General features: G+C 39.2%; 2 protein-coding genes across 2 annotated transcripts; both read left to right on the forward strand.

The window, feature by feature from the left end:
* Window positions 1-8,806, forward strand: LOC308334190 (anti-Muellerian hormone type-2 receptor-like; the record flags this gene model as incomplete). Its single annotated transcript, XM_080790820.1, has 7 exons — window positions 1-37; window positions 5,023-5,093; window positions 5,265-5,486; window positions 6,084-6,198; window positions 6,580-6,737; window positions 7,473-7,638; window positions 8,664-8,806. 7 exons carry the CDS (start codon window positions 1-3, stop codon window positions 8,804-8,806), a joined length of 912 nt encoding a protein of 303 aa, XP_080646946.1.
* Window positions 8,807-11,432: 2,626 nt separating this feature from the next.
* Window positions 11,433-14,096, forward strand: prr13 (proline rich 13). The gene is made up of 4 exons (XM_080776122.1): window positions 11,433-11,540; window positions 12,117-12,174; window positions 12,377-12,990; window positions 13,614-14,096. Exons 2-4 carry the CDS (start codon window positions 12,159-12,161, stop codon window positions 13,650-13,652), a joined length of 669 nt encoding a protein of 222 aa, XP_080632248.1. The 5' UTR covers window positions 11,433-11,540; window positions 12,117-12,158; the 3' UTR covers window positions 13,653-14,096.
* Window positions 14,097-14,344: the final 248 nt, after the last annotated feature.

Raw genomic sequence — 14,344 nt, forward strand, 5'->3', positions numbered from 1 at the left:
ATGAACCTGCATCGATGGACGCTGTTCGCAGCCGTCGGTAAGTACAGTAGACTATGTATTTCTCTGTGCCGTTAGACATGACCATAATTTCAATTTTCACATGCTGTGTGGTCTTATTGTTAGTTTTGTACTCAGAATCAGGATCAACTTTATTGTCCCATCACAGGTTTACTGGTGTAAAGAAGTGGGTGAAATAGTTTTTTTGTGCAAGCTCTATCATCTTTGTGGTTTTCAGAAAGAGAAATGAAAGGAAGAACAATCTAACTTTAAAGAAAAACATGTCAAGGAGGGGGGAAAGTCTAATATCTACATCTATACACATAGCAAACACCAGCAGGTACAGCTATTTACATGAGGTTATAGACATAAGGTGCAAAAGTGTATCAATGCATTGTCGGGTTCACATTGAATACTGTAGGCCTATATTATGACTGGAAAACACATGCTATTTAAATGGAAGCTGGGTTAGAGTGAATACTTTGGATTTGTGTGTTTTCTTACAGTAGTCTCCCATAATTATGTGTTTCTGGCCGTGTAATTCCATTTGACAATATGTTCTCCCATGAGATAACAATGGAGAGAGTTGATTATAATTTAGTAGTGAAATTATCAATAATTTTTGACTCCCCTGGAAACCCCTCAAGGACCCTTGGGTGCCCCCGGACCCCACTTTTAGAACTGTGTTTAGAACTGTGTTTCAATGGATCCAATGTAGTTATGATTTGTTCACAAGATCTTATTACTATTATGCTCTTGATACTTTTTCTTGGTTCAATAATTCTAAACACACACACACACACACACACACACACACACACACACACACACACACACAGCCGACATTTTCAATGTCGGCTATTTTCGCTATTTAAACTCTCTGGATGGAAATTTCCATCCATTTAACTCTCAGAGTTACAGTATACAGGAAAAGTAGCCTACACTATGGGCACCTCAGTGTTAAATTGGCTATTGTTTCCGTGAAAGAATTAGTTTTGAAAATGGTCTGAAGTAATGTGAAGATGGAGTTTTGTAGAATGCATGGTAGGCTACATCATTATCAGGCTGGCTAGCCAGTAGCCACAGGTTTTGTAGCAATTTGTAACTATTTTAGAAAATATTTGGCCTTGAATTTCAAACGGTCAAACCATTTTCCAAATTCTTTATATATATATATTTATTAGCACGCGTCATGCTAATAAATAAGTTGATAATGCAGTAAGTTGGTCTCTATTCCCTGTAGTGTGCAGTCCTTTGGAAGGTTTACTTCTCTTTTTGGAAAATAAATAAATAATTATATATATATAATTGTGTGTGTGTGTGTGTGTGTGTGTGTGTGTGTGTGTGTGTGTGTGTGTGTGTGTGTGTGTGTGTGTGTGTGTGTGTGTGTGTGTGTGTGTGTGTATATATATATATATATATACTGTATATGTTTCTTTTTTACTTTTTGTGGGGAAAATTGCCAATTTAACATTGAGGTGCCCACATATGTTTTAGCTGGCAGTTTTGTCTGGTTATGTTTGGCTACAGAGTTAAATAAATTTGACTGTGCAGGAGCATTTTTGTTGTATGGTTGTCTTATGGTCGACCCGGTTGACCCGACTCTCATAGTTAAATATCATCATATAATATAGTCTTATGATGGATCAAATCTCAGAGTTAGTTAATCTCTCTCAGAGTTAAGTTAACACTGAGTAATTTGATTGTGCAGGCTGCATCTTTTGGTGTATGGTAGAGCGTGCTCAGGGGAGACTCTGTGCATTTAAGGTGAACAGGACGACGCCGCACATGGCATCCATCCAGGCTGGCAATGTGAGCGGCGCAGAGCAGACCTGCACACACACAGACTGCTGTGCGGCCTACTACATTCTGGTTGATGACCAGCCTGTACTCGACCTGATGGGTAAGCTGTGGTGGACAAAGTATACTCAACCCTGGCACCAGTGTTGATTTTGACAGCAAAATTTGATTTAGTTTAAAGTTTAGTCATAGTCGTTTGAATACAATTTAATTTAGTTTTAGTCATTTTATTATGTTAGTAATAAAGAATATATATCAATATATCAATATATATATATATATATATATATATGACACGTTGCATGTTGAAATTACCAGATCTACAGATGCGTTGTGAGCTAGTAGATCTGCTATTTTTTAGAGCGCAACAACCGAGTGCAACCAAATATAAAAATGGACGTTACTGGAGCATTTTTGCACTCTCAAATTATATGGAAAAGTCCTTCTGCACACCTACAATGGACAGGTGCGTCGGATAACTGGAGCTGATAAGTAGAGAAAAAGAATCCCGCACACTGTCTTCACTTGAGTTTAGATTTTATTGAGCAACGTTTCGGTCGTCAGACCTTCATCAGGCACTACATTTCAGGTCCAACATTTTTACTTTTACTCCACTACAATTATTTGAAAACGTACCTTGTAGATTTTGATTATTACAAAACACACATTAACAACTTCAGCCCAATACACATTTTGGCCATTTGAAAATAGTCAATCTACAAGCTCACAATGCATCGCAGATCTGCTATTTTCAAAAGATTTTTATACATTTGAAAACTTGAAATGAGACCTTCTGCATGCATATAGTGAGTACGTTCTACTTTTGGTACTTTAAGTATATTTTGATACCAATACTTTTGCACTTTTACTCAAGTAAATTTTGAATTATGAACTTTTACTTGTAACAAAGTAGTTCTATATTGCAGTATTGATAGATACTTTTACTAAGTAAAACATTTGATTACTTTGTCCACCACTGATTATATGGGGCTTAATGAGTAGCTTTCCTTTGTCTGTTACAGCTTGTTCTATAGTTCAGAAGTCTTGTCCAACTGAAACCTGCCAGGGCTCCATTCGCCGTGGTATGGTTGCGTGTGAGTGCAACGCAGACCTCTGTAATGCACAGCTGACATGGAGCCGAGATGACGAAGAGCCTGACAAACAGCTTGATTCATATTCTAAAGGTATTATTAATGTATCCAATTACTCGTTCCAGTTTTTCATTTTTAAATACACGTAACACATAGATAGATCATTGTAATTGTGTATTATCATTCTGTCAAATGTTTTATTTTGGCCTATTAAGAATGTGAGCCACATATATTGTTTTTTTGTTGTTCTTTGATATTCTTGTATGCTGATTTATTTATGTCTCCTCCATATGAGACATTCAGTGTGTCTCTAGCCATTCAGATAAGCGTATGTCCTGCCAAACTAAAAGGGCAAACTAAAAGGGCAGTACCTATGTCGTGTAGGTACCTACACACTCTTGGAACAGCAGTCCGTTGACTCTGTTCCCATTAAGATTTATACTTCGTCATAGCATGTGTTCGACACTGAAAATAGAAGATCTGCAAGCTCAGTGTGATCAGGCTTTATTTGTTTATTTAGTGTTGTCTGTCTTTTTTTTCCTTCTTCTTTTTCTCCTCTCTTTTTCTTTGACAGTTGCTTTCATTGCTATTCCTGTTGGAACCTTTCTGGTCCTGTGCATCGTGGCTGTCATGTGGAGACATCATTGTAGTTTTAAGGGTAACGGTAGGATCCTTTATGGTTTAAACACATTCTGGTATATTATCTTTGCAGTAAATGTTTGTGTATGCCCTTCATAATAACAGTACATGTCTTGAAGCTGCCCAGCACCAACATTGCTACTGTTTTGGCCACAGACGCCCATTTCATATGATTTGTTCTTTTTACTGTTTTGGAGAGACATTGGTGAGCCCTGTTATAACACTATTTTAGCAATACTATCAGTACTATGAGAATATAGAAACGTATTTTAACCAAAAGAAAAGCGTACAATTGATTGGTTGATATCTTTAATGATCATGAAATAATGTCAAATGATGTGACATGATGTAATATACATCTGACCCACCATATTCAAAAGGATAAAGAAAAAAAGCTTAGCTTGTTTCCATTGCGGTTCCATTTGTACACTGAGCTGTAGACCCATAAATGTCCATTTGGTCAGTCCTTTAGCTGGAGACCTCCTGGCACTCCTAAAGGACCCCTGGGGGTCCCTGGACCACATGTTGAGAACCAGTGTCCAAGGCTACCAGTGTGAGATTGCAGCTGATGATTACAAGTGTGGGATGGACTTACACACAGAAGAGTCTGTTGTCTTGATTCTTCAGATTTTGATAGCAACCCACTATACTGTCACTCCCATTGTTTTCTCACCACTGATCTTCTACAGATCAGTGGTGTAAAGCAACTAAGTACATTTACTCAAGTGTTGTACTTAGGTACAATTTTGAGGTATTTTCTTTTACTTTAAGTGAGTATTTACAATTTCCAGTACTTTTACTTTACTCCACTACATCTCAGAGGCAAATATTGTACTTTATGAAAACTTTAGTTACATTGTAGACTTTTACAAAATGTTTTCCACCACTGCTACAGACAAAGCAATTAACGTACCGAATGACTATCTCAACGCAGAATGACTTGGACATACGTTCTTATCAGAAGGGCTGTATGAAATGAATTAGTGAGGAAAGGGGGGATGTTTGCTCAAACACCTTTAAGACATATTTTTTCCCCCCATCTTTAACCTTGGCACATCTTCAGTCGTTTCTCCTGTGAGCTGACCTTGGTACACAATACTCCCTTTATATCCACTTATTTGTTACTTTGAAGTATCACTCCAGTCCGGCAGCCGACAGGCTTCTTTTGTTTAAAGTGGGAAATTGGTATATAGTCTTTTTTATTGGCCTAAAATATTGTCTATATACATACATTCATGAATCCACTTGCTGACCGGCTGTCAGTATTGAGCCATTTTTATAGTGGTTTCTTGTGACCCTACCATTAACATCCTATGGCAGGCAAAATTGTCAAAAATGTCAAACTTTTAAAAGCATCCACCTCGGCTGCCGGACTACTCCAGCACTTTTCTAGTTTCCAACCAGGATTTGCTTAAAATGAATGAATGAATTACATCATCCATAGTTATATTTTCTCTAGCAATGAATTTGCTCACAATCACTTTTATGATCTCAGATCTTCAACATGATCCTATTATATCACTGGAATCGTCAAAGATTGACTGCGGCGACATAGAGCTGCAACAGGTAGGAAAAAGGCTGATTTGAATTCCACGTTCAATAGTCTTCAAGTATAATGTTATAGCAGGATTTTGATGATTCCATCTTTTACAGTAAGACAGTGCTTAGGTTGAACTTTTGCTCTGAAGTATCGGGTTATCTATAAACCTGTTCGGTTCTATTCATATCCTTTTTTAGATCGTGGGTCGTGGCTTCTTTGCAACAGTATGGCAGGGGAAGTATCAGGGAGCTTTGGTGGCAGTGAAGGTGTTCCCTGCAGCTAGAAAACGCGAGTTCACCTCGGAGAAGCTGGTTTATGAACTGCCACTGCTGAATCACACTGGGATTGTCCACTTCCTGGGTGCTGGGAGCGGACTGCAGGGTGGAGAGTGGATGATTGTTCTGGAACTGGCTGCCAAGGTTATTATAAATTCGTTTTGCATTTATTTATTCATTTGATTGTATTTGTATTTTGTTTAAACTTTTTAGTTTCCCATTTCGGTTTCAATTTCACTTTTTAAAGTGGGTTTGCCTTTTCTTTTTTTCTTTTTGAAGATGCTTAATTTTGGTTTAGTTTTTATTAGTTTTAGTGTTAGTTATAGTTAGTGTTAGTTTATTGAAATATGCAGCAGTCAGGGCCATGGGGCGAGATTCAAAAAGTGAAGATAGGCGATCTACAAGCTGAAAATTTGAAAATTGAACTTTTGTTGTAAACTTTTATATTGGCTATTTTCCCTAATTACTAAGAAGAATATCGGATAGGCCTACTGACAAAGACTAAAACCATTGCCATTTTCTCTATTATTCGAGTTTGTTTTAGTTATAGTTTTGTAAACACACAAATTACAATACAGTTTCAATCTATAACAATAGTTATAGATTGTTTTGTAATATAAAGACTAATTTAGACCAATTACAGTTTTAGTCATTCGTTTTATTTAGCTATACTGTAATTATCCTGCTGGCTGCATGTGTGGTGAGCGTTCACATTATCTGTTGGTGTCTTGTTCATGATAGGGTTCCCTCCATTCCTTTCTTTCTATGACGACAAGTGACTGGGTGTCATCACTGAAGTTGTCCCTGTCTCTGTCACAGGGACTGGCCTACCTTCATTCTGACCTTCACCGACAGGGTAATAGACCAGAGAACAACCGTGTTGTGCGTGTGGTGGTAGTAAAAACTCTTAATGACTTTACGGATAGAAAAAATAGCAGATCTAAGCTCACATTGGATTGCAGTGACACTTCATTAACTTGTAACATTTTGAGAATGTGGGAAAAAGATGTGCCAATAATGACGTGCCCAAAATAGGTACGATCATCAGTATATGCATGCATGTGTGTCTGTGTGTGGATATACAGTATATAATTGTATTGTTGTACTCACACGCACACGCACACACACACACACACGCACACACACACACACACACACACACACACACACACACACACACACACACACACACACACACACACACACACACACAACACACACACACCATACTCTGCAGGTGTGCACAAACCTGCAGTGGCCCACAGAGACCTCAGCAGTGTCAATGTGCTTGTGAGAGCAGATGGTTCCTGTGCACTGTGTGACTTTGGCTTTTCCACCGTCATTTGCCCATGCACCGAACATCACAGAGGCCAGTGCCACTTAGACACCACAGAGGTAAGCTCCACATCCACATGCAGCCATTGTTATGTTCTTTTCTGTACTGATGGTATGAGGCAACAATACATCATGGAATGATAAGGGGTTTACCCAGGGGAAATGGATTCTATTCAATTCTATTAAATCTAGTTTTTTTTTAACCTTTATTTAACCAGTAGAATATACATTGAGACTGAAGTGTGAACTGGCCAAGATAAATAATGTAACACAGCTATGCCAGTAACAATAAATACATGGGACAGACATATAAAAAAAATCATAAATACAGTACCCACATCCTAAGAAAAACAGGAAAGTCTAATATATAAAAACTAAGCAATGAGGTTTGCTAATACATAAAAACACTAGAGAAACACTGTTTGCTATACGTCAAAGCAGGAGCAATGACTGGTTAAAACTCACTAGGGGGATTACAAATGGCAGTTTAAGTTTGGTCTGTAGATCATTCTATGACTAGGGTCCAAAACACTCAAGGCTTTTTCCCCCCAGCCTATGCACGACATAGCATTTGATCTGATCATACCAAAATCGCAACAGTTTAAATTTGTAGTTTCATTGGATTGTTGACAATCCTTTAGTTGTTCACTTAATAGTTTCTTAGCTTGTACAGAGTACAGAGACTGTTGCTCCAACCAAGGACATGTATTTTTTAATAATAATAATGTAGACTTTATTTATTGTACATTGTATCTAATACAGAGCTACTATTGTCAATTCTCTATCGATCTCCAGCTTCATCGAGTTGGTACATTGCGTTACATGGCGCCGGAGATGCTGGAGGGCTCTGTGCACCTTGGCCGTGGATGTACACATAGGTACTGTTTCCTGGAGGCGGATATGTATGCTCTGGGTCTGCTGCTCTGGGAGATCTGGATGCGCTGCTCAGACATGTTTGATGGTAAAACATTTTGGCCATATAAACTCTGGTTATAGGCATTAAACTAATCTAATGCCATATTAACATATTTAGCCGGGGAAAGTCCCTGAAAGGACGACCCCACTTTGAGAACCACTGGTCTATACTAAAATACGTCACTGTAGATGAAGGTTTGCAGTTATACCATTATTGTCTCCACCAGGCCGAACGCATGGGGAAAGGGTATGTTGTGTGTGTGTGTGTGTGTGTGTGTGTGTGTGTGTGTGTGTGTGTGTGTGTGTGTGTGTGTGTGTGTGTGTGTGTGACTCATAGCGCCACCAGGAGGCCGACTTTTGAAAAACAAAATTCCAGATTCTGTCCAAAAATCCTGCAAAACGTTACACAATAACTCTATAGTCATGTGTTCAAGACGGATCTGTCCGATATTTCATATTGCTATAACATTGGCTTTCAATGTTTGCAGGATTGGCCCGTTTTGAACAAAAACGCCTCAAATCATGAACGCAGCGTGCAATTTACGTGAAGTCTTTCACAGACTTTCCTACTAGGCAGGAATATATCCCACCGTTTTCACATTGGCCTGTTATAGCGCCACCAACAGATGGATTTTTGCAAAACACATTTTTGGAACAGAATGCCTCAAATCATCCAATTGCCATCCAAGTAGTAAAAAGAAATTAATTACACCCTTTTTTCACATTGGCCTATTATAGCGCCACCAGGAGGCCACAATCTGATGCCCTGGTGGAGACCTGTGCCCAGAGGGGCACTTTATCTATCTAGTCTACACCTGATCTTGCTTGTGTAACTCAGATAGTAGCCTATCCCTTGCCTGCCCCAGGCAGCCATAACCACCCTCTCCAGTGATGGAGAAGTACTTGGGAAGAGCTTTGACTTAGAATTAACACTGATTGAAATAAGAGTATTCTGACTTTGATGCAATCAACAACTGTATATTACGTTTTTGTTTAATGTTTTGTTTTTTGTCTGTGTGGTCAATGCAGTTAACTGTCCATTCCTTTTTGATGAAATGTCTCCATCTGCAGGTAGCCCGGTGCCACAGCATTACATGCCTTATGAAGCTGAGCTTGGAGTTGGAGCCAGTGGAATGCAATTCATCCATTATGTGTCTGAGATGGGAAAGAGGCCCTCCATACCCCCACACTGGAAAGAGAGTCACCAGGTATAATTCCACTAATTTCAATATATATATATATATATATATATATATATATATATATATATAGGCCTATATATATTCATGTTAATTTAGCTCAGAGAGTGTAAAAGTGTACCAAACACTCTCAGAGTTAAATTTACATAACCTTGATAACATAAACAAAATATATATCCTATGTGTAAATGTAGTGGATGTTGAATAAATAAAACCATGTATAGACCTACGTGTGAACTAGAACTAATGTCCAACTGAATGTTATTTTCAGGGATTTGCACTGCAGGAAATAATGACAGACAGTTGGGATCACGAACCACAAGCCCGGCTGCAAGCTCAATGTGTGGTGAACAGATTACTCTCTCTTAATCCTCTGGAGTCGGAGATGTCAGTCCTGAAGAAAAAGGATGGTCATTTGGTATTTTAAAACAAAATACCAGACCCCAGAGATTTAATAAAAGAGTAATAAATTGCACATGGACAGACCTGTGACTCTCTGATTCTCAGATCCAGGCCTCTTTACCTATACCACCCCTTCAGTTCAATTATAGTTACTATTGTATGATATTGTTTTCAAATAGCCACTTTGTAATCTAGGCATGTACTGTAATCAACAAGGTTGAGTTATTCATTGAAGTAAGTTTTGGATAAGAGTTTGCCTTTATATTAAGCTTTCTCACGTACAAATGCTTGCATATATAAGCTATTCAGTAGGCCTATAGCCTAGTATTGGTTTCAAATGCTTAATTTTAAATATTGATCACTGAAAGACAATTGTGTTGCTGACTAGTTTTGTTACTTTGGTATACTTGAAATGACTTGGATCATTCCACTTTGTTAAATCTACAGTTCAGGTGAACACTTTTCAGGAATTAACTCATGAGTTGCAGCAGGATCCCAATTAGTAGGTTTCTATTGTGAGTTACTTTTTGGTTTTACAAGATACATTTGATCTATTAAAATATATATCTTATAATTAATTGTAGCCTATCTTAGTTTTAAATTTGTTATATTGTTGTGGCACAGTATTTTCTGAGGACTTCATATATACTTGCATTTTAATTTGCTACTTGTATAGTTACTTCAATTTGTTTTCATTGTTTGCATTTGTTTCTATTGTACAATAAAAAAAATCCAATCAATCACACACACTGAAATTTGTATTCAGTTTAGTAGAATAGGTAGGCTACATTTCAAGTGGAAGGTACAGGTCAATGCAAAACTATGTCCGTAATCTCCGTATGTGGCAAGACTTGTCCATGCATGATGTCCGTCGCAAATTTTGGATTTTGAGAAAGAAATTATGAAAAATACATGTAGCCTATTTCATTATATGTAGGCTATATAAAAATATTCTCAATCTAATATTTCCTGAATGTGTAGGCTATATGAATTAATAAGTATAGGGATGACACATTACATTCTAGTCATTAAATTACCCTCACCAACATCAAAGCACCTGTTTGTGTTTGTTTGCCCCATACCGTGTGTGTGAGTGTGTGCTGCTCACTGGAGGAAATTGAGAGAATGAAGTGACGTCTGTCTTAATCAACGGAGATATTTTACATTATTTTACATTTTAAATGCACGTTTTCTGCTATTAAATGTCAAGTGGATTTGAAACTAGATCAATTAGCTGATCCCAAGTTAATTATTGGGTAGGCCTACAAGCAAGCTACAGCTACAACTTGTAATGCAGTGACAAAGTCGCAATGACGCCCCTCCGCAGGACCTGCTGTACCTGCTGTACCTGCTGTACATAAATGTAGCCTAATAATAGTAATACCGTATACGCCTATTGACAATAGGCTTATTACTATTATTTGCAACGCGCCCCGTGCGTAATAGACATACGGTAGTCAGCGGCAGTATAGGCTAGGGCTAGGCTGACTATTACGCACGGGGCGCGTCGCAAATTGCGCACTGTGCAATCCCGGGGGGGCGCACTCTAATATAGATCATAAAATGAATATAGTATAGCCTATGAAAATAGATACCCTATTCATTAATATTGTATGCCCTCCCCGAGTCCCCTATATAACCGTCCATTCAGCATTCATTGTCATGGACATGGTGAACATGGTTTTTTCCCCACGGCTATCCGGCTCCTCAACGCTGCTGGTGTCTCCCCTGACCCCCCTTTATCCTCCCTCGAGTCCTTCCACCCCCACTCAGAGTGGAATGGACTGACTTGTGCTCTGAACTGATCACTTGAACTCTCTGCACTTATTTTATTCACTATTCTTTGCACTGTCTTGTCCTGTTTTGCACTAATGTTGTTGTAACTGCACTCTGCTGTCCCACCAAACCAAATTCCTAACATGTTTACATGTCATGGCAATAAAGTCTTCTGGTTCTGATTCTGACACGTCACATCCTAGTCCTACGATTCCAATTCCATTATTAACTTTGAAAATATAGCAAAGAAATTATTTATGGACGGGCGGGGCTTCGTCGTTACTCATTTCCATAACCTGCTTCCTACTCACGCACGCAGTCCTATCTCGTCGTACGAGGGTGTCACGCTGAATTTATCCGATCTACAAGCTCACAACGCGTCACATCGCGACACGTTGTGAGCTTGTAGAGCGATATTCAGCGCCGCGCGACACCATCGTACGTCGAAACACATCGAATCAGCGTCCAAAGCCGGAAGACAAACACACGGAGCAGGAGGGAGCAGCACCAGCACCACCACCACCCACATTCCTGACAAACACAAACTTGACAACAATCAAGAGGTCTCAAGGTAAGCTTGTGAATGACGATTCTTAAAGTCTGATCGCCATAATGGAATACATAATTGAGAATACATGCCTCGAAACACAGACTTTCTGAAATTATAATATAGCCATAATAAATGTAAGAAGAAAACTAGTATTGAGAAAGTACTAACTATCTGCAATGGGAGTTGTCTACTACTACTGTTATGTAATGACATTTGTGCCAATGGATCTCTCTAGGACTCTAGGTTGTCCTACATGAATTGATAAATAAAATATATATTTTTAATAAAATAAATTAAAACTCACAGTAAAGTTCTGTTTCTATCCAGTGATGAAGATGAAAGCCTGTAAATTGAAAGGCTGGGTTATAATATGTCAAGGTTCAATGGCCATATGAATAAATAATTCGTGTAGCCCATTGTCTTATTGCCATACTCATACAATGCTTTGAATAATATATACTGTGTGTGAGAGAGAGTCAGAGAGAGAGAGAGCACGCGCTAGCTAGCTGGTCCAGACCCATGGACCAGAGAGATATGTGCAAATCACTGCCTCCCTTGTTGCTGCTGGGAATGTGCTTATACTTCACTTCTCTCCAGGCCTTCTTCTGAGGACACCTGTCACAGAACACACACATTATCATGTGGCCTAACCAAGGTAAGAAAAACAGTAACGGGTGTGTAATTATCCACTTTCAACCTGGCATCCCTATTTTGAGCATTTTGGCGAAAATATAAAACAATATTTTTGTTGAAAATAAATTGTTTATTTTCACTATGACAAAGTATAAATACGCCTTAAGGTATGTAGGTGACTAGGTGTGTATGTATAATGGACTGTATGTTGTGTGTAATCACAGGTCATCCGGGTGGCCCACCGAACCCCGCCTACCCTCCCGGCTACAACCCTGCATACCCCGGTGCACCCCCGCCAGGATCATTCCCCGGTGCACCCCCGCCAGGATCATTCCCCGGTGCACCCCCTCCAGGATCATTCCCCGGTGCACCCCCTCCAGGATCATTCCCCGGTGCACCCCCTCCAGGATCATTCCCCGGTGCACCCCCTCCAGGATCATTCCCCCATCCTCCGAACCCAGGATTCCCAGCAGCAGGCCAGCAGTATCCATCATACCCTGGTGGGATGAACCCGGCCATGCCTCCGCACATGCCCCCGGGGGTGAACATGCCCTATGCACCTCCAGGTGGTTTACCGGCTGTCCCACCACCAGGCGGTTACCCTGGCCCGTACCCTGGCCCATACCCCCACTCTCCAAAAGGGGGTCACCATCATCATCCAGGGACGATGCCGGGGATGATGCCGGGAATGATGCCGGGAATGGCAGGGATGGGCATGGGCATGGGCGTGGGCGTGGTTGGACATAAGGCCAACAAAAAGATGAAGAAGAAGAAGATGAAGAAGGCACACAAGGGTGACAAGGCGCACAAGCATGGACACCATAAACATGGTGGCAAGGTGAGTTGGAATTTAAGACTACTGTTATTATTTTCTTAGCCGATTATTCTGTTGGTTACTTCTTAGATAGAATAATGGAGAAGTGTGTTTATACTATATATATTTGTGAACATCTTTGAGAGATCTTGAAATAACTATTGGTTTAGAAGTCATTTGTAGAATCAGCACAAGGGGAGAGGCTCTGGGGTCTGGGCATTTGGACTTTGAAAGCAGTAAAGACTCATTCTGCTTGTTCTTATTGGGGGAACACCCAGCCTTTCACCCATATCTGATATTGTCATTTTCTATTATGGAGTGTTTGTTTGTTTTTATTACAGCATGGCTCTGTAGGTGACAGAGCTGTTTAGAAGGGGCTCGGTGTGTGTTTTTTCATGTTTTTCGTGTTTATTTTATTTATTTCAATATTCTATTTGATTTATTTCAATATATTTTTAGATGGGATATAATTTTGGGGGTCGTTGACATACATTTTTCAGAAAACTGTTACGATTTAGAAGGCATGATTTGCAGAATCGGCCTCAGGTCTTAATGGGTTAAGATAACCATCATATATATATCTCTCTCTCTCTCTCTCTCTCTCTCTCTCTATCTCTCTCTCTCTCTCTCTCACTCACTCTCCACAGTCGTCCTCAAGTAGTAGTAGCAGCAGTAGCAGTGACTGAGGCTGCTGGTCGGTCCAATATACAACTCCCAAGTAATGAGAACTGCTGAATGAGCTACATATACCGCTATTAACATTGAACAGTTATCAGACAGTACTGATAACCTCCTAACAAGATGTATATGACAATACAGTATATTATAACACTGTAAGTACAGTATCTGTGCAATGCACTGTGTGTAAGTGAACATTTCCATGCCTTAAGATCCATTAATGCCATTCCTGTGTGTTTTCCTTTTGATTGTTTCCTGTTTGTATACAAACTTTATTTGATACCATTTGCAATAGTAAAAGTGTATGTCCTACTGTAAATGATAATAATTCACAATCACTATGCAAAAATGTATCTTACCTGCTCACTTTGCACTTTGCATTATTGACCAAATTCAAGTGGAAGTTTTAATGTGGGTAAAATATCTTATTAAAATCTATTTCAATATTTTGAGATTGTAATGGGTTATTCATTTGTGGAGATAGTTTGCTAATAATATAATATTAATATACATTTTTGACAAATTGGCCATAAAACAGTCAGTACAAGGTGTGCTAAGAGGATGTATAACCCAAGAAAGCACTATGGCTTAGTTGTTTCCATTGAGGCCCTTCATATTACATTTATTTGAACATTTAATGACATACTGTACAAATATACAGTACTAATGCAAAAACTACATATAAACGGTTAGAAATTAT

The sequence above is a fragment of the Protomyctophum bolini genome (assembly GCF_963924005.1).
Source record: "Protomyctophum bolini genome assembly, chromosome: 2".
In the NCBI taxonomy this organism is placed as follows: domain Eukaryota; kingdom Metazoa; phylum Chordata; class Actinopteri; order Myctophiformes; family Myctophidae; genus Protomyctophum; species Protomyctophum bolini.